This window comes from Phyllopteryx taeniolatus, chromosome 6, assembly GCF_024500385.1.
Source record: "Phyllopteryx taeniolatus isolate TA_2022b chromosome 6, UOR_Ptae_1.2, whole genome shotgun sequence".
Classification (NCBI taxonomy): Eukaryota; Metazoa; Chordata; class Actinopteri; order Syngnathiformes; family Syngnathidae; genus Phyllopteryx; species Phyllopteryx taeniolatus.
The window spans coordinates 29,833,180-29,853,854 of NC_084507.1; the positions used below are offsets into that span (position 1 = coordinate 29,833,180).

The 20,675-nt window shown below is 39.4% G+C and overlaps 1 protein-coding gene and 1 long non-coding RNA gene across 3 annotated transcripts in view; both read left to right on the top strand.

Moving 5' to 3' along the window:
* The window catches only part of cdkal1 (CDK5 regulatory subunit associated protein 1-like 1), a 208,888-nt gene that overhangs the window by 21,628 nt on the left and 166,585 nt on the right, over positions 1-20,675 (top strand). For both annotated transcript variants that reach the window (XM_061776897.1, XM_061776898.1), the window contains exon 4: positions 8,812-8,896. In XM_061776897.1, coding sequence (XP_061632881.1) covers positions 8,812-8,896 — 85 coding nt within the window. The remainder of the gene's footprint in view (positions 1-8,811; positions 8,897-20,675) is intronic.
* Positions 540-7,110, top strand: LOC133479310 (uncharacterized). Its single transcript, XR_009788906.1, has 4 exons — positions 540-691; positions 6,482-6,523; positions 6,831-6,873; positions 7,043-7,110. It is a non-coding gene; the product is annotated as an uncharacterized LOC133479310 (long non-coding RNA).

Here is a 20,675-nt window from a genome sequence, read left to right on the forward strand (position 1 = left end):
GTTGCGCAGAGCAGATTTGAATGCTGATCTCAAAGCTTCAGTTTTTGCGGATTTCATTTAAAAAACATAACACTAAAACATGAAACAGTCAATGTGATTCCGGTGAGTTAGAGAGAAGCTAAAAATAGACAAGAAGGTGGCATGCCTACGACCTTTTAAATCTGTAATTAAGCATTGTCCTTGATTAAATCTTAGGTGTTAAAGCCGGGTTTAAAAAGTTGTGGCTTATAGTCTGAACTTTTGGTACTTTTCCTTCTTTACTCTGCCGCCTGTCTTTACCAGTGATTATTACTTTATTTGTACCTCAGTTGTTTTTTTTAAAATATTTTTAACTTTTTCGGATACTCTCAGCCCACTTTCCTCCCATGTGTGATGCTACAGCTCCTGGTCTTCAGCAGTAATGGACTCATAGTTGTTAAGAACTGGATATAGTCCCAAGAGGATGGTTGTTTTTAAGATGCTGTCAAACTGTTCAGTAGGAGATCTCTGGTATGCCCCCTACTGTGCTCAACTAGGCGTACACTCCAACATCCGAGTAAACAATGATGCACAGTGACATTTGCACACCCAGCTATGCATGTCTCTCAGAAGAGACAAAGGACGAAGCATGGGCTATGTCTTTTCTGGAATGATCTGTAGCGATCCTACTCACTCGTCTCAACTTTCCACCCACTTTTGACAGCAGCTCACAGTAAGCTATTTTAGTATCAACCCCGCTAGCCTCTAGCAGGTAAGATAGAACTGGTTTTATCCTTTCTATTCATTTTACAAGTCTTCGGCCCCAACAGAGGTTTCCACAAGGGACATAACGTGGGGCATGTTATCAGATTTTGCGCTCCTCCCTCTGGAGCCAAAATGGCTTTAGGGTCTGTATTCACTTTTTTTTTTTTTTGTGCCATCCCATGACCTCATTTTTTGAGCATCTTTCTGAAGAGCTTACTGTTTCATGCTTGAGAAGGGTGATTTTGCCCATCACTCATATTCCAATATTTTTAGGCCACATTACAGGACTGCTGTCTTCTCTCTCTGCATATTCTTGTAAAGCATAATTATCATTTTAGTCATTTTGACAAGACAATCATGCTGATGATTATTCTGTTCCTGCATCATATGCCTGAATGTTTCCCTTACTACATATACTAATACATTTAAAATGACTGAGTATGCTGTAGTTATTTGTACTTTACATACTGTGACTTTATAAACTGTTATAATAAGTATCTGAAACAAATATATACATTAAAGATCCCGTATTTTGCTAAACTTTTTCTGGTATTTAGGCTGTAATATTGGCTTTATGGTGCCTCATTAAAATGTGAAATATGAATTAAAATTCATTCATTCATTCACTCATTCCTGAGTTCCAGATGTTTTTCTGGCAAGAGGCCTGAAATCAGGTCATTCAAATTTCTTGAGCTTGTCTATATCACTAGCGGAGCTCTCCACCTACCTCTCCGCTCCCGAGCCAGCGTTCTCAATGTAACAAACACGTGTGCCCTCACAAGTGGGCCTTCTACACGGAGGGACAGCATCGTGCATCATTTCTGTCTCCAAAGTGTTCTCTGTCAATTGACTGTCTGTTGTCGTACTAGAGCAGCTCCAACTACCGGAGACAAATTCCTTGCGGGTTTTTGGACATACTTGGGAAATAAAGATGATTCTGATTCTGATTCTGATCACTTGCTTGTGCTTTGATAAAGAAGGCAGCTAGCCAGCTAGCTAGCCCGCAAGCTGCACTACACTTCAAACGTTCCTATGCTTCAGTTTGGCACCGAGCGACGACCTGGCTGGCCACTGTGGGCTGCCCAGGCATAGACAGACCGCCCCAGCCTGCAGGCTTCTCTTTACCGATCGATTGTGAGGCTCGTGGCTGCTCCGCTCTCCGCATGTGAAAGCCGGTGAGCCTGTCTGACCAGCCCGCAGCGAGCGTCGCCGCCTCCCCCCTCGGAAGAAAAACTCAAGTGAACTAACTCCCTTTCAGTAGCGGTGAGAGGGAAATACGTGGAAAGTAACACGCGACAGTGTTGTTGTGCAGTTGCATCAGATGATTAATTTCTGATGAGGAAATGTGAAAAATTTTGTGAACTCATAATATAGTCATTTGGATGATGATGTTGCCTTTCTCTGCATTTCCAGATATTTGCATAAAATGTATGTACGTTTGTCAGCTTGTAAAGTCTCAGCTTGGGGAACTTGTATTTCTGTAACTAAATGTAACTAAATGGCATGTATGTGATTTTGCACAAGTGACTGACAGCTGAAAGAGCATCATGGGAGCCCTGTGTGCATGTCCCTCTAATGACAGTTGATTGCATTATCATCTATGCCTGAATGGTTGCTCACTCTGCTAGACAGATAGACCAACCGCCAAACCCCCAGGCCCCTGTGTGTGTGTTGTTGTGTGCGTGTGTGTACGTGTGTATCTGTGTCTATTTGCGTGTAACTTGATTGGACGTGAAACTCATAAATCCTCTAAGGCCCATTCAAATTTACCATGTCAGTAAGGTAAAGGTGCACCCCACACTATACACATGGGCCATATAGATTTAAATGTAGACATTTAGAACAGAATTAAAAATTTTGGAAACAATTAAAATCCTGATTATTTTGATTGATATTGAAATGACAATTAGCAAACATAAAGAACAACCAGAAACTAAATTAGTAGCAAGTAAAATAATAAATAAAAAAACAACAACAATAGATTAAATAACTGCTGCTAGCCCATCAGTAGGGTTTTCCATTGTGTTAGCATTATGCGGGTGATGTTTCTAAAATGAACAATGTGTTGTATTTAAATATACAATGTGTGTAAATATTTATGTTGTGCGGTTTAGTTTTACAGTAAACTCCAACTGGGCTGTCAAATATACAGCCTAAAGCATGCTCAGGGAGGGCAGAATAACATGTCACATGCAAGCAAACTAGGTGCATTCAGGGTGCTTTTACAACACAGGAATTTGCATGCACACAACGCGGCGTTCACTATAATAATTGTTTTTTTGTCTGATTATAATGTTTTTATGGTTGTGAGAAGCCAAACTCAAAATCACGATACAATTGAAACTAAAAGAGCTCGCATCTTGTGTGATATAAATAGCGGCGTTTTCAAATTTTATTCTATAATTTTTTTGTTTTTGCTATTACTTACGAACAAAAAAAATATTGTGTAACACCTGCTCGGTGGTGGCAGCGAACTTCACAGCAGTAGATATTGAACAATTCTATAAATAAAGGCCAGGTACTGTTTATTGTCACTTCCAGTTGACTGTTTATTGTAAAACTACATAGAAAACAAATTGAATTAGACTGTATGTATGTAGCCAAACCATACAACTGTTATGAAAGTCCACTAGTTTAATGCTAACATATAATGGGAAAAGCCATAGACAGGCTAACAAACTAGCATTAATAACACAGTAGTTCTAAACCTTTTATTTGAACACAAACAGTAGCAACTTATGCAAACAGAGCATGCAACAAAACGCACAGGCATATATTATTCTTGTCTGGAAAAACTACTTCTGTTACTGCAACGTCATCAAATCTACCTGTAGTACATTATATTTATGTATTCTTAGCCCCCCACGTAGCCAAGGTGCTTCCACCACAAGGAGCAGTACAATTAGTTAAAACAAAACCATGATGCAGAGTGTTTAATTCTTTACATTGTGTTTATTTATGTTGCTATTGGACATTTGTATTAATTACAGTACTGTAGAGTTCTATGTTTCTTTTCAAAACACAGGTTACACAGTTTTCTGGTTAAAAGTAAATGTTGCATGTTTCGGGGTTACCCTTAGTGTACTCTTCATCCGGTAGGCATTATATTTGAGTCCATCTCACTTTTGCGAGTAGTCTTGATGCAGATCACTGAGGTCACTGCCCTACCCTGCCTTCCAGTTCACCTGTCCACTGAGCTAGCCTGGCATCCAGCAGTCTGGTCAGCCAATCGGGCCAGACAGGCCTTATTAGCGCAGTCAAGTGCATCTATTCACCCCAAAGCCACTCTTTGCACCAGCATGCTAGCTCCTATAACCCTCGATGGTGCTACATCCCAAGGTCAGCATGCCCTCTGTGTGTGTGTGTTGTCTTTTGTGTGTGTGTTTAGACAGATAAGAGTGGGTGGGGGTGCTGGGAGGGCGGCATTGAGATAGGGGGTGGAAAGGATGGAGGGCAGAAGACAGAAATGACAACACAAATGTGTTTGTGTGCGCGTGCGTGAGGCAATGTGTGTGAGATCGGGTGAAAAACTGGGTCATGATACAGTTTGTGTGTGAAGCTCACTAGCATTGTATTGAGCCCCAGGGTGGCCGCTGTCTTCATTGTGTGTGTCTCTCGTACACACATTTACATGCGTGCGCTCACGCACAGCATTGCTTTGGCAGCGACAGTAACCTTTACCTTTCAATATTGTCTCCCAGAGCTAAACCGTTATGAGAGAGAATCCGAGACATACTGTAGTTAAACCTGTCCTTTTTTTTGCGCTGTAAAATCTGCTCATCATGGTCAATTTTAGTTGTTTCATTTCCATATGTGCTGGTGTTGGCATATAACGAAAGATGAGCAATGCCTCTTTAAAGTCTTGCAACAAGTAAAACATGCAATCAGGTTCTCCTAAAACATTTTATCTTCTCCACTGCAAACTTCTACAACAGTAATAACATATTTATACTAAATTCAAGCCAAACATATGAATATACGGGTGTGTTCACACTTGACCAGTTTGGTTTGGATAAAATGAACCCTGGTGCTATTTCTCAGAGTGTGGTTTGTTTGATCAAGTGTGAACGCTATTATTTGAACCCCGCTGTGCACCCAAAAATTGGCCAGACAAACTCTTGGGCGGTATGGATCTGTTCAGCTGAAATGGAAACGTTACACGGACCAAAAAACACAGATTAGTGGTTTTGGAGCAGAAAGCTTAGGGAAATCAGAAATATATATCAGTTGAGTCCAGTACAGTCATCAAAAGTGCCAACAGTGCCTGTGTGTGTGTGAAACAGAATTTAATTCAGAAGCTCTTCTAGACATCCTGTCTGTTTAAAAATTACATTTCTACAATCCTATGTAATTTAGCAAACAGTGTTAATTTTTTGTGAGGTTTGAGCTGTCTCACAATAAAGTAAACAGAATAAAGTGAATAGCAACAATCAGTGGATAATTGACACCCTCCCTAAAAGGGGTTTGTTATTGCGTATAGGTGCCACATAATGGTGGCAAAGCATTTAAAATGGAGATGACCATAAAGCACCAACACCAGCATGTATACAATCAAGAACGTATGTTACATAAACAACTTGTAGTTAAATTATTCAACAAAAGCAAATCACATATACATGAGGCTCATCAATAATATTAATTAGCATACTAGCCTAAATAGTACCCTACCACAAACTGACGTGACATCACACGTGCAGACAAATGTGTGCACTTTACACAAACAGTATGAATTCATTTAACTCACCTTTTGGCATTTACACACAATAAATACATGTGAGAGAATACAGACATTGTCACAATAAAAAAATATAATGTCAAAATAGACAACACCAACGCCAAGGAAACAGGAAATTTCAAACATAGACGAAAAATTACTAAAAATGAAATCAACCTTAACAACACCACCAAGATAATGACAAGATGGCGCCAAAGTAATAATGTTATTGCTTTGGTGGCATGAGGATAAAAATGAATAGACAAGATTATCAGCGAATAACAATAATAATCACCACGTGTCAGGTTCTGCATTGGTCCGTAGCTGGAACCCAATGGAAATTGTACAACACTATGATGTTGTTTATGTGCTTCCACGCTACAAATATTTTTGCCAAGGTCACCTTGGCTCACCTGCACAAATCTGCATGAGAAAAGACCGTGGGCGAGCTGGTGGTGGTGCGGTGTTACTCCCTCCCCCCCAAGAGGAAACAGTTACCGTAATTTCTTGTGTATAATGCGCACCCATGGATAATACGCACCCCCAAAGTTGACCTCAAAATTCTGGAAAACCTTTCTCCCTATGTATATTGCATTTTTACAATGCACGATTATGCTTCTACCCATATGATCGAAACATGAAGTATTGTGTATTTTTTATTTTTTTTTCAAAGAATTATTCTGAAGTTAAGCACTTTATTTGAACACGCAATCAAAATTTATTTTGGGTTGTGTCATTGTCATTGAAATTCTATATCTCAACTTGCTTAGCCCCCTCTAGAACCACATGAAAGCTTCCATCGTGTATAGTTCTGCAACTTTCTAAAGTAGGTCTGCATGTCTGCAAGAGAGAATACAAATCGAGTAGGCAAAGAAACTTGGGTTGTACTATATGATATGGATCCATAATTGAGAGTGACAATTAAAGAAGTCTGTTTTAAAAATGTATGGTGCTCTGAAAGCAGTGTCTCCAGAGCTCTTTTTCAAACATGATGATATAAAATCTAACTGCTCTGAACTTCTCTGGACTGTGTGAAAACCCAAGCAGGTCCCATAGAGGAATCCCCATGGGAACATCATAGTGTTCGTAAGCAGCATCATTCTATTATTTCACATTTCAGACAAAACCATTTCGGTGTTCCAGACATGCATCCATTTTTTTACACAACTACCTAGTACTGAATACCTTCTTAATTACTTTCACAGACCAAAAAAAAGAAAGAAAATGAAATAGAAAAAGCAGCTGTCTTCTTAATTACAGCAACTCACTCAGTTAAAATGACATTTTACATATTGTGTTTGTAAGTTGGCACATCTGCATAGTTTGGGGAAATTGTCATATTCCCATTCTGCTTGATGTTGTTCATGTGCATCCCTGCTCTCTGACCCAGCAGCTGAGCCTCATCACGGTATCTCTGTGGGGCGCTTCAGACACCTGTGGGTAAATCAATAACAGACTTACGGCACAATGCACGTTTATTTATTTATTTATTATTATTATTCTTTTTTTTTTGTCAGTCTTAATCCGTATTTGGATGGTAACTTCTACATGTTTTTCATGCTCTACATATGAATACACTTGTTTGTCCTTGCTTCTTTTTGTCAGACTATCCAGATGCTGCTTTCACAAATTCACCCGCACCTTTTAACCCTCTCTCCCAATCTCCATAGTGAGTATGTGATTGAAATGTGTTATGCATGACCTTGGGTACATGAGTGGAGACACATACACACACTCAGTCTGACCCCAGGTGTTGCTTTTTCAATGTTAGCCTGGTCTGTTTTTATATGATATTTTTAGTGGGGTCAATGCAAATAAAAATAAACACATTAGATATACCTATTTTGGTCTCTCTGCGGACATATTTTCAAAGAATAAGCACACAGACACTTTCAATATATGATTCACAGAATTACAAACATTAATACAAAAGACCTGGTCAGAAAGGAAAGGTCCTCATCTTTTCGCATAGCAATAATTTTTATTTATTTATATAGTTATCCCTTGCTATATTGCAGTTCACAGTACTTCATCATACTTAAGAGTTGCTCCCAGTAGTTTTCATTCTCTTGAGGTACAAAAAATATTACACGCAGTTCTCATTTTGATTCAGTTCAGTACTGCACCACTGAAAACTACAACCACAATAATGAATACATTGTTAAATTAATATTTCTCTGACAGTGTCAATCAAAACTGAGCATCACCTTTGTAAAGGAACAATATTTGATAGAACTCTTTCTTGTACTGGATAATGGTCATAATGTGGTTATGATATTATGTTGCCGTTGAGTTCTTAGTGAATAAGACATGGAAAATGTTGTAACATCTTAACAAATGTTTGAAATGTAAGAGACCCCACACATGATGGTGGAAAAAATAGCCGCGTGTGCTTCCTGCTCTTCGACCGTGTGATGTACTCATGATGACCAAGACAGGACCACACACTTAAGGGGTTTTCTTCATCAGATAAATCAACAGTTTTTTGCGTACATCTGCAGTAACAACATTTCACATAATTGCCTGATGGCCATGATATGCAAAAACTGAGCAAATTTCTCCCTTGCCATTGGCTTCACCTCCATACCTATGCAAATATTATGCAAATCTAACTTTCCAGAGATTTCCTAATCACAGCGATCCTTAGAGTTGTTGAAATATATGCATATTTACATGCTGAGTCATTGCAAGTAACTTTGGCACACTGATAAGGAGAACTAAACAAACTTTGGAACCCATGATTGGCTTTTTTATTTTATTTTCTCATCAAAGATACAACATTTCCCTAGTCTGGCTTGATGTATGTGTTAAAATTTCTTGAAGCATCTAAGGATTATTATTCAATAGCAAAGTGAGATCATTTGATATATTACCATGTAATTTGCAGAGTGAATAGTTTTAATTTGATAATTTCCTCTATGCTTGTTATATAATTGACTAATTGGGTAGTGGTGTCTCCCTGAGTGCAGCGCATTCAGTGGCTTTTATAGTGGACATTTTACAAAGAATTGACTTTTTCATTGCTTGTATACCAAGAGCTGGGTCTCTGGCGTACTTTCTCACTCATCAAGTCTGAAAGCACACAACCAAGGCCCTACTTACTACAGAGAGTAGATATGCGGACATGATGACCTCATCATCATACAGCACAGGAAGCATTATGAAGAAAAAATACAATATGGCATTTATTACAAAGTCCTCATTATTATCAAAGCAATTATATCCTATGAATTGATTATAAAACATTTTTGATTAAAATACATTACCTTTTTATTAACCAAAGTGTTTGCTTAATGCGGGTCTGTTCCTTCTTGAATCTAATATTTCATTATGAGCACTAAACTAAATAATATGTTATGTCTGTCTTTTCACAGATGACCCATCAGAAGCAGATTTATGGCTTCTGAACAGCTGCACTGTCAAAAGTCCTGCAGAAGACCACTTCAGAAACTCAATCAAGTATTGAATTTTCAATGACTTTCTTACTTATTTACCTTTATGAAACGTTTTAATTACTGGTAAATTTAGGTTTACAATCAACCCACCTGGCCACGACAGTTCTCAGAATTGCTAAATGGCTATTTCAATGCACATTACACACACACGAGCAGAGAATTGGAGAAAGGGATGTCCATTTGCATAAACACAGTCAAATTAAGCTAGAAACTGTTTTGCATTTTGATTAATTTTCCTCAATCAGGGGCACACCCACACCCAGCGGATGTGCTTATTGTGCTAGTGAAAGCAAAACAATGAGTCACTGGGTTTGTGACAATTTTGCTGTTAAACTGTTGTTCGCTCTGCCACCAAAATCATCTAAAGTGAGTTTAAGTATACTTAAGTGCATTATTGACTGGATCTTATTTTATTTCACAGATCGATTACTGTTGCTTTGAAGCTTTTGCGTGAAAGGTTTAGATGATGGAAATTTAGACCCATTTTTCGGTCGGTAAAATGCAGGTGAACATTTGTTGGGCACAGGTCTGAATATATTCCTCACACAATCTCTGTCTGAGAAGCCGTTTTCTTTTTAGATGCACACAGTTCTTTAGTTTTTTTTGGTGTTGTTTTAGCCATTTAAAAGATTATTAGTCACATGAAATTGAGTTTTTACCAGTGAGAAGTAAAAAGCACAAAAAAATGGAGATTATGTGTTTGCCTTTCATCACTTGAATCTTGCAGGAGGTAGAGGATCAGAACAAAAAAACAAAACGATCTTTTCATATGACTGTAAGAACTAATATAAGAGGTGACAGGCCTCCTTGCACTGCCTTGTGCTCAGTCACACTCTCACCGCTATGCATGCACCTCCTGGCACGAAAAACACGAGTTCCTAACAACAGTAACACATTTGTACAGAATCGAGCATATTGTTTCATGTTTTTTTTTTAAAAGTCATTTCTGTATTTATTACACATTTAAATCTTGCAATCAAGTGTAACACTGTTAATCCTTGTGGAGATATAAGTTCATATTTAGCAGCATGCATTTATAAACATTCATCTGCAGTGTTGTGTAGTAGTGCGCCGTATGGTTCAATTAAATGTAGAATTGTGCGCTCGACATGGGTCAATTCATGAAACTCAAGTCCGCCAAAATATGTCCACTTGTGAAAGCAATAAATGTTACAGTAATTCACATTTTTTTCTACATAGGTTTTAGCCTCCAAGAGAGTGACAGTATGGGAATGTCATACAGCCAGGTAACTGGCAACTTGCCTTAGATATTGGGTCTAACTCGAATACTCAAATACAGTGATCCCCATTCATTGCGGGAGTTGCTAGACCCATCAGACCTACCATAGGCGAGGATCTGCAATATAAAGAGTCCATATTAAAAAAAACAAAAAACACAGCCTTAAAATACCCCTTCCACACACGTTTTACACATTTAAACTGATTAAAACACATTGTAAATGTTCAAGCCTACCCGCCGACCGCCGTCACCTCCCCTGCTTGCGTGTGTTGCTGCTGGCTAGAACATGCGCGTGGGAGCGCATCTCGTCTGTCGCACGCAGGTCATAGCAGGCTTGATGAACTAAACAATCGCTGTAAAATGTGGAAAATCGTGCCATAAATAAACAACTGCTGTAAACTGCAGATTATTCACAGGATAGCAAGAATTTTCCTGATTATTTCCCTGGAAAATATCCGCAATATTGTGTTATAACAATATCTTATATCTTATCTATTATTTCAGTATCTCTTGTAGAACATTCCTGTATGTGCCACAAATATGCAACATGAACCATTATATAGGGCTGACTTTTTTTTAATAAAAAAATGTTTATTTTTTTTTACATGATACAAAAATGTAATATTGCTACATTTATGCTTTTGGCACAAGTATATAGATCGCTATATTAAGTTTGGTGTGTCCGTGTCTTTGACGACATCCTCAAAGCCATAGACAGACCTCACATCATGGAGCCTGTGCCTCACCTTTCTGCGACTTGAATGCAATGTGTGAGATCCCTTTGATAATGATGTGTGAGTTGATTTGTGTGTTATAAGACTACGTGCCAAAGGCCCGTCGCACACTGCGTGATGCGGTCGAACCCGATTGGACGGGACCATTGCAAAAAAAAAATGACAGTTGTGGACTCATACCTGCACACTGAGCGATTTGTGGGATGTTGTTATACTTCAGATCCTTCAGTTCAGCTCCTCAAAAATAGGAGGAAAAACAAAAGTGATACTGTTTTAAAAGCATCAAATCGTAGCTCCCTGAATCTTAATTTAAATTGAATCGTGAGGTGGCTGCAGCTTCCCATCCCTAGTGTTGGTTCAAATTTCAGGGATTTTAGTCGAATCTTAGATCCCCTCCATTTTGGTTCAGAGAGGCAGAGGGAAAAGACATTTGATTACTTCTGGAGAACTGAGACACAGCAGTCTTCCCTGCCAAGTGTGGATGTGAATGCTTTGGATGGTAAGCCTGTGAGAAAATGTGAGCAGATGGGGATATGGCTTGTGTACATTGTTCATCCATCAATCTATCCACGATATATTCATCTTACCCTGTACGATTTTCATGGGTGCTGGAGCTTATCCTAAATCTACAAACACTTACTAGGTGTCAGCGCATTGTTTAAAAAGACCATTGGTCAAAATAATATTCTCCTTCTTAGTGTGGATAATGACGTGTGGATATGCGTGTTTTAATTGCCAAAATGCATAGTTTAAATCAGTGTCGCACAGCTTTCAAATCAATGACAGCAGATTGTGTTACAGAAACTGTTGCTCACCAGCGTGTAATTAAACAGCTCTGTTTATGCTTGCGTTTTTTGTTGGTTTTTTTTGCATGTGTTGAATTTCTCCACTTGGCTGTCTCTAGTAATTTTTATTATCAAGAGAATGTTTACTTAATGAATTAGAACCAAACTCAGAGTTCTGTACCTCAGTTTTTAAAATACATCAATCCCCCTGTTTTATTTAAATTCATTTCATTATCATTTTAATATTTATGAAGCAACCACAAGAGAGTAAGGGGAAGAAAAAACATTTTTTTTTAAATTGAAAAGGGACACCCAACACAGAATGAACTCTTGGAATAAGTCCAAATTGTATATGCTTTGCTTATATTGTGTATTTAGCCAGATGTTTGCTCTGGCGTTGCAAGTAATTACTATGGCCGCTAGAAACTCTCTTGGCAGTGTTGTCTTGGCAGACGTTGGACTTTTCCCTTTTTGTCATCAATTGTGTGTAAACCACTTGTTTCTTTAAGTATGTTGTTTAGAAAACTTTTATTTACATGAACCTTTTTTGCTTCATGATTTTTGTTTTGTTTTTACGTTGTGTTTATTTAATTTGAATTGTATTATCTTGATGACTGAATATATACACGTTCATGTACAGATTACAATTAATGTAATCATCTTTTACAGTAATACAAGAAGAGTAACACAAACACCACTTGACATTTATCTAGCTCATTTTATTTTATTAGACTTAAATGACACAAGTAAAATAAGCAGATAAGTATATTGTTAACATCTCACAGTTCCTGGCTGCTCAGATCGCTAAGTTATCTTATTATAGTGATGCAGCCTCAAAACTGCTGTGATTTGATTCATCCTTGCATCCTTTGCAATCATTCTAAAATGATAAATAACCAGTATTGGATTGATTGTACAGTATTATGCAACTACTAACTACCGTATTTTCACGACCATAAGGTGCACCGTATTAAAAGGCGCAGTCTCAGTTACGGGGTCTATTTCTGTATTTAACACATACATAAGGCGCACCGTATTATTGAGCGCAGACATGGTAAAACATACGCTAGCTTAAAACATACGGTAGCATGCGTGCACGCTAAAACAATGTTTTTAAAAAATCAGCGGGAGCAAAACGGAGTTTGGTTGTACTTTATTTAAGTATTTAACAATGTACTCACGTTATTTTTTGATCAATCCTCAACCACAAATCCATCAAAGTCCTCATCTTCTGTATCCGAAATGAACAGCTGGGCAAGTTCTCCATCAAACACGGCAGGTGCCCGCTCGTCATTGTCTGAGTCAGTATCGATGCCGTGCGGCTCCTCAGAAATGATGACGGCTTCTACGAAAGCGCGAACAACAGTGCAAGCAGACACGTTAGCTCAAGCATCCACAATCCATTCACAAATTGTGGCGTAACTCGCCCGGCGCTGCCGCCTAGTCTTATTAAAGCTGTGTTTGCCATCTGTCATCCATCACTCCCACGCTGCTCGCAACTTCACTTTGAACTGCACTTTTACACCGATGTCCAACAGTTGGAGTTCCTTCGTCAAGCCTCCCGAAATGATGGCAAGCTCCGAGTTATTGCACTCATTCGAATGGTGACTGTAGAGACGCTTCTCCGGGCTGTTCTTTGCTCATTAATCCATTGGTCGAGTTGGTCTTCCAACTCGGGCCACCTCACCTTGTTTCCGCGGAAACTCAGGTTCGTCTTCTTGACATTTTCCTGCTTCCTCCACTTGCGAACCATGGATTCGTTGACCTTGAATTCTCTCGTGGCTACTCTATTCCCATGTTCCTCTGCGTAACTGATGGCTTGCAATTTAAACTGTGCTTCGTAAGCGGGTGTCTTCGTAGGTGGCATTTTCGGGGGTCCTCAGCCAAACCGATGTTGTTTTGCACCCCGGCGCTATATACCTACTCGGGACGTGCCTTTAGCGTCCTCTGTCACGCGCAGCCTTCCCCCTTTACGTCCGCATGCTGTCCTCAGTCACGTCCGCCTTTCCTCTATATAAGCAGCGTGTCGGCAGGAAATGCTCCCAGTCAGTCAAGCGGAGTGCTCATCGAATTCACACAACAACATTTACAGATTTTGGAACTCGGTGCATACGTAAGGCGTGCCGCATTATAAGGCGCCCCGTCCATTTGGGAGAAAATGTAAGACTTTTAAGTGTGCCTTATGGTCGTGAAAATACGGTACTCCTGCTGTCTGGTAATGTGTATTGAAGTGGGCCCACTGGGCGGTTCAGAAGGCTCACATTTAAAGTAATACTGCCCCAACACGGTTTCACCACTCATGAATTGGCAGCAACCCGAGTTGAGAACTATTTTCGTCTACGCAGAGGTGCTGCGTGGGGCAATTCGTAGGTCACGTGATGCAATGCGGGCGTTGTCGGCCGCGCGACCGCAGGAGTATAAAGAGGCCTTAATTGTCATTGTAACACAAAGCCGTACTTGTGTTCGCATACACTACAAAGATGGTGGATGGGTAGCGTAGTGGCTCATTTGCATGAGACAGGACAGCCCCCTCCAAAATTGGCTTCTTTAAACACACTGTTAAGAGAGGTGGAAATGCACTATTATTTTCTTGATCCTTGTGCTATTTTGACCGAAGCAGTTCATGGGTCCCCTGTAACAATTTATTTGGGGCAAAATGGCATAGGATACCTCTTTTTAGGAAATCCTTGTAGACTGTTGTAGTGTAGATTGTTAGCAGGTATGCCTTACTTTTAACAGTGAAGCATTGTTTCTGCCTTAAAGTTGTTTTCTAAATAAACTAACGGAGTGTGACTGACATTAAGGCCAGTAATGTTTCCTATCCTCTGTCATGTTTTATAAACAGTCCAAAATGCGTAGTGACCTTTTAGTTTTTTTTTTTAAACCCAGGGCAGTTGTTTTAAGTCTGTGTTTACTGACTCCCATAGACAAGATGTGGATTTGTAGTCGACCAGACACGCACACACACGACTGCTGCTGGGGGCTGGTTTTGGTACAGCCCAGGGATTGGCATTAAATATGTCAGTTCTGCAGGGCATTAGCCTACATTTCAGGGTACACACAAACATAAATCTTAATCGAGAAGGACCAAGATGGGCAAAGGGAAACGGCAGAGAGGGGATGTGAATAGTGTATTCCCGAGTTCAGGTACCAATGTTTTGGTTTCAGCAGGCCTGGGGCCACACAGAAGTCAAGGCTGAACCATACAAGGCCTTGTCTTAATGTCCTCTATTGTATTGTCAACATGTGGTCTGCCGTCTCTTGTGGTAAAGTATTGAAGCAGAGTCATGTTTTAATAATGAAATATTAAAATATATCATTTTCTAAAGCTGAATTTTAGAAAAAAAACGTTTTGGAAGTCAGTTTATGACCTGATTTTTCACATGAGAATTTGCATTGGGACAAAAAGGATTTAAGATTATATTTTGAAGCAACAAAAACATGCTTATGCCAATTCTGAGGAGATATAACAACCGTGATGAAACATAACTCATGCTAATCCCCGAAGGTTGGGGGACAAGACAACTGGACTGCTCTTGTTTGTCTCAACAAACAAGAACAGTCCAGTTGTCTTGATTCAACCTTTGGGGATTACCGTGACCTTGCTGACTGAAAATCTACACGGACATAACTCATGCTGCCAGTGCTGAACATGTTCAAGTTGGGAAAGTGAAAGCTTTCTTCCTTTCTCTTATTCTCTGTTGTGGCTTATTTTGTTCTTGTATAGAGATGGTGAGGTGAAATGCCACATTTGATTCACTATGATGTGAGCCGGCACAACAAGCATTTTTCTCTACTGTTGGGACCAAAGTCAACGATGTCAGATCTCTAATATATCCATTGTAAAGACCTTGAGGCTTTGGTCCTTGCCTGTTATGAATGTGCAAAGGTTATTACTGAATAGATGCCTTCCCATGTACCGCTTGGAACCACGCTTACGTTTTTTCCCCTATTCAAGTCTACCTTTTAAGTAGTAATGATTTTCACATGAAATATTAAAAATTGCCTTCAAAGGTTCAAGTACATACTGTAAGCCTTGAAGACATGTCAACTGAAGATAAAATGTTAAAATGAGTAGTAGTATAAGAGCTTCACCAAGGTTTGTACTCCCTTTTAGGTACCTAACTTCTGCATATACTTGAAGTTTTTCATCATAAACCAAGATACTTAGGATATCTGATATTACTGCAGAAAGTCTTTACATTTGAGGCCCTTCCTCATTCAGGGAAATTAGGACCTTTTGAATCAGTGCGTATTGAGGGGGTTTTAACAGAGCGTTTGGTAATAATCAGGTCAGCATCTATCATTCTAGACCAAGGTGGACTTATCCTTTTAAAGTAATGCACCTTTTGTCAGGGCAGATTATATCACTCGGCTATGTGTTTAACCTTCAAGACATTCAGCCCCAACAACAGTCAAATAGAATTTTGCGCAATGGATGTACGATGGAGTAAAATAACATTCTTAGTTTTTTTTTTAAACCTCATTCATCAGGCAAAGCAGGCATCAGAAGGGATGAAGGTAATGTGATGGAAGGCTAATAATGTTTAAATCCCTGTTCCTAATGGACTTGACTTTTATCAGCTCTGTTGGCTTTGAATGGCCAGGTATTAGTTGCTCTCATTTCCAGAGGCACTGAAAAGTTTTACAGGCTTTCAGTAATGGAATGTCAAGTCAGAGGACGTTGAGTTTATCAGCACTGTTACAGCATCAACTTTGCTCTTTTCATCAGTTTTTAGCCTGTAACTTCATGAAGGGTATGGCAATTTTGCACAGCCTTGCTTTACTGTAAACAGATTTCATTTTCCTTGCTGATAAACATGTTTTTCTATCATACTCCCAAAATGGATTGTATTTTTAGCTTTGTGCATAGTATTTGCCCCAATCCGTATTTCCCATTTTTGCAATGCTTTGCATTTTTATTATACTTGCGTTACAAGTTGGTTTGATGATGTGAAACATTTGTGTTTCACATCATCAAACCAACTTGAATATCTCCCAAAGACAATCAAAAAGAAATATAAAATGCATTTTCTAAATGGAAAAAAAAAAAAATCCAAACCTATATGGCCTAATGTAAAAAAGTAGTTGCCCTTGACTCTAATAACAGATTGTGCAACCCTTGGCAACAATAAATAACATCAAGCATTTGCCAAAATTGTAGACGAGTCTTTCGCTTTGCTGTGGAGGAAATATAATGATTCTTTTTTGCAGAATTGTTTTAACTTTTTCATTTTGGAGGGTTTTTGAGCATGAACTGAGAGTTTCACATCATATCACAGTATCTCAATTGGGTTAAAGTCCGGACTTTGATTTGGCTACTCCAATACTTTCATTTAGTTTTTATTGCGTCATTCAGAGGTGGATTTGCTGCTTGTCACGGCCATCTTGGTGTTGTCCATGTTTTCAAAATGGTCCACTTGATGATCCCCATTAGTTGGGAAAGAAGGGGAAAAAAATAATCACTCGGAGCTAGGTCAGGTCAGTTATGCCCCTTTTTCATATTACCTATTCTACCCCCAACCAGCCTCGTTCTGCCCGGTGTGGTCGCGTCTCCATTACACTTTTTCGAGGCCGAGCGGTGACAATGACACCGCTTTTCAGGACTTCCTCCGACCTGGTTCTAAAATGCAGGCCGAGGAGAGCGTGACGTAACTGTCATCTGATTGGCCGACAGATCTAGGCGTTTCTTTAAGCGCGGTGACTTGCCACTATCATAATCACGGTGTCTAAAGGCTGCCGCACACCGAGCGCCGCCGCCGCCGAACCCTACTGAACCGTTGCGCAGCGTGCGTGATTAGGCGACTGTTTTCATGAGTGGCCGATCAGTCTGCCACTGATTTTGCCGCGATTCAAAATTTCAATCGTCGTCTTAACGTCGCTGCAGATAACTCATAACACATTTCTGGGTTTAGTGAGCCACGCCACATCTAGCCATATGAATAGTATATCAAGCATAAAATATTGTTTTACATCAATACTTAACCATATTCATAATGTATAATGTACCTGTGGATAAAAAAGCACAGAATTTACGCCAACGTACGTACACGCTGGGTTCGTTCAAATAAATGGAGCCAGTCAGCATCCTTTCAAATATCCACACTGTCACTTTTATGTACACCCTCTCTCTTTAGCAACCTGCTTCTCCCTTAACTATTAATCTATCTTTTTATGGTTTAGTGAATGAAATAAAATACTGAATTATACTGAATACACAGCATCAAACGCCTTTACAGGTTCACCGGGCTTTCACTTATGAATCACTCGCGATGGTCCGGTCCTGTCGGGTTCGACCACGGCGCGCAGTTTGCGGCAGGCTCAAAGCATCTTTTGTTCTGTGGTCGACTGAGGAGGTGTGGGCATTTTGTCCATTCTTTTGATTGATGCCTGTTGTAATGGAAAAGCAACGGAGGCCAAGTGAGGCCGTTCTGGAACTTGTAATGGAAAAGCGGCATTAGAAAGGCTACTCCAGCACGGAAGCTTTGTAAACGTGCCGGTTGATCATCTGGTCCACATTGCAGAGTAAAACTCAAATTTTGTAGTAATAGTCAATACTGAGAGGGTTAGTTTGGGTTTGTGATATGTTTTCTGACACAAGTCCCGGAGCTTTTCTGACACACTTTGTATACAGCCCGGGTAGATTTTGGCTAAGGGAGATTATTAGGGTTCCAACAAAATTCTGCCCCAGTGAAGGATCTGTTGTCATTATTTTAGACAGGTTCCAACATCTCCAGAAATAAATCACCTTTATAATCCATCCTAAACCTCATGCAGCGGTTAAAGCTTTTATCATGGACTCGGGATGTGTATAACAATCGATTTGTCTTTGAAAACGTGTTGATTTTGTGGAATTATGTATTGAAGCAGTTGGGGGCATAATGAACTGCACTACTCATTTGCAGAAAAAAAAAAAGAAGAACAAAGTTACATATGGGAAGTTGAGCTACAGCCACAGACCTACGCAGAATTATTCTAAACCATCCTCAAGTTTATGCCATCTCAATTTAATCTAAAAATAACGTTGGTTGATATTTCAAAAGTCGATCCCAAACCAACAGCCTTATTCCCTGTTCAGCCAGATGGTATTAAACTTTTGTTTGTCTATATGGCTTCATTCATGGTCCATTTTAAGAATTAGCTTCATGGCTGTTTCAAGAAATGCCTTTTTTTTAATGTTTTGTTGGATGGTGACGATAGAGCCTACTTTTGGACCTCAATATAAATTACATTTTAAGCTGTCAAATTCACAGCAAGACATGTTAAAGTCAGTTTCCAAATTGAGGGAAGTCAAATCCCACACATGCACAAACTGGTATTCTTCTGTGTCCATGTGTTGTTGTGTTACTCTTGGGATGTGTATGTGTGTGTGTGTGTGTGTGTGTGTGTCTGTGTACATGAGTGTTTGGTGAAATAAATGGCTGCATAATCACTGCCTGTCACATTGTGACTGTGGCTTTTATAAGGCTTTTCAGAACAGCAGTCACAAACAACCCCAGGCTTTTATCCGTTCAGTCTCAGACGGTTGGTTGCTTTTAAGACACCCCACAGGGTTCCAGCATTTTTTTTCCAGCTGATTCTCGATTGTGGGTTGAAGCCATTAGAGGCCAAGTTAATATAGGATTGGAGATAAAAAGGGGACCTTTCACCCTGGTGTATTGCAAATGACTTAGTCTGTACAGTTGAATCCCAAGTCAAATTTTGCATTTTGTAAAGGGATTGAGTTGGAGTTTAGTTTCGGTGCTTTAAGGAATCATTTCATCCACATTGAAGGGCTCAGTGAGCATATTGGCCATTTTAGCTTCTAAAGGAACGTGACAAAGATAAGAGTAGAAGTTTTGAAACAATAAGTTTTAAAACTTGGCTAAGGCTTTTTTATGAAGCATATCTGAATGTGAAGTAATTTTCGCAATGCTCATGCATTTGTTGTTGTAATATCACCAATATTTTTCTGTGATTGTGTTTTGAAGTTTAAAACTACATGGCTCTTTCTGAAGCTTGCTAAAGAACACATTTTATTTTTTAGTAGGCAGGAATTAAGTTTTTTTAAAACATTTTTTTAACCATTTTCTTGTGATGGAAATATGTACTGTATCAAATGTTCTTAGAGCAGTTGGTTAAAATGATTATTTCAGAATATCTCTGATATGTTAGACCCAGTTCAGCTGTGACCGAAAGTGGAGGGGAAATAGACGTTTTTTTTTTTCTTTCCTTTTTTTATATAGTCTGCATTCGCCCTTTAGGATAGGACAGGATTAGCAGTGTTTCATGTTAATAGCTTTCTCTCCTTCTGGAGAAGGAGTCTCAATGTTGTGTGAGCTTTTAAGAAACGAGGGAGAGCTAAATCTCTCAGTGAGGTTGGATGGACTTGTCACGTGACTGCTTCACAGAAAGCACTGACATCTTAATAAAAGACGTTGACACCCGAATGACTGAAAGTGGATTTACATTTTCGAGAGAGCAGTTTTCATAGTGTCTCATTCCAAAGTTTACCATTTCTGTAAAGCATCTTCAGAAATGTTAATAATATATTAAAAATCTATTGTAATCATATCTGATTTAGCCATACAAAGTACGATTTGGCTGTAAATTTTTATTCAAATTAAGTGGAAACTATAAGGTGGAAAACAATATTTGCCATGAGCCATTGTAGAAATAATCGGGTTCCTGGTCCAAAATATTGGTGCCATAAAATGTTACTTGAAATATTGCCAACAGATTTAAGTAGTGCTGGGCGATATGGCCTAAATTATGTGTTTTGTGGACTTGGAGAAGGCGTTCGACTGTGTCACTTGGGGGGTCCTGTGGGGGGTGCTTCAGGAGTATGGGGTACCGAACCCCCTGATACGGGCTTTTCGGTCCCTGTACGACCGAAGTTAGCGTTTGGTCCGCATATCCGGCAGTAAGTCGGACTCGTTTCCGCTGAGGTTTAGACTCCGCCAAGGCGTAGAGGGGATCCGGTTTGGTCGCCTCAGTATTGCATCTCTGCTTTTTCCAGATGATGTGGTTCTGTTGGCTTCATCG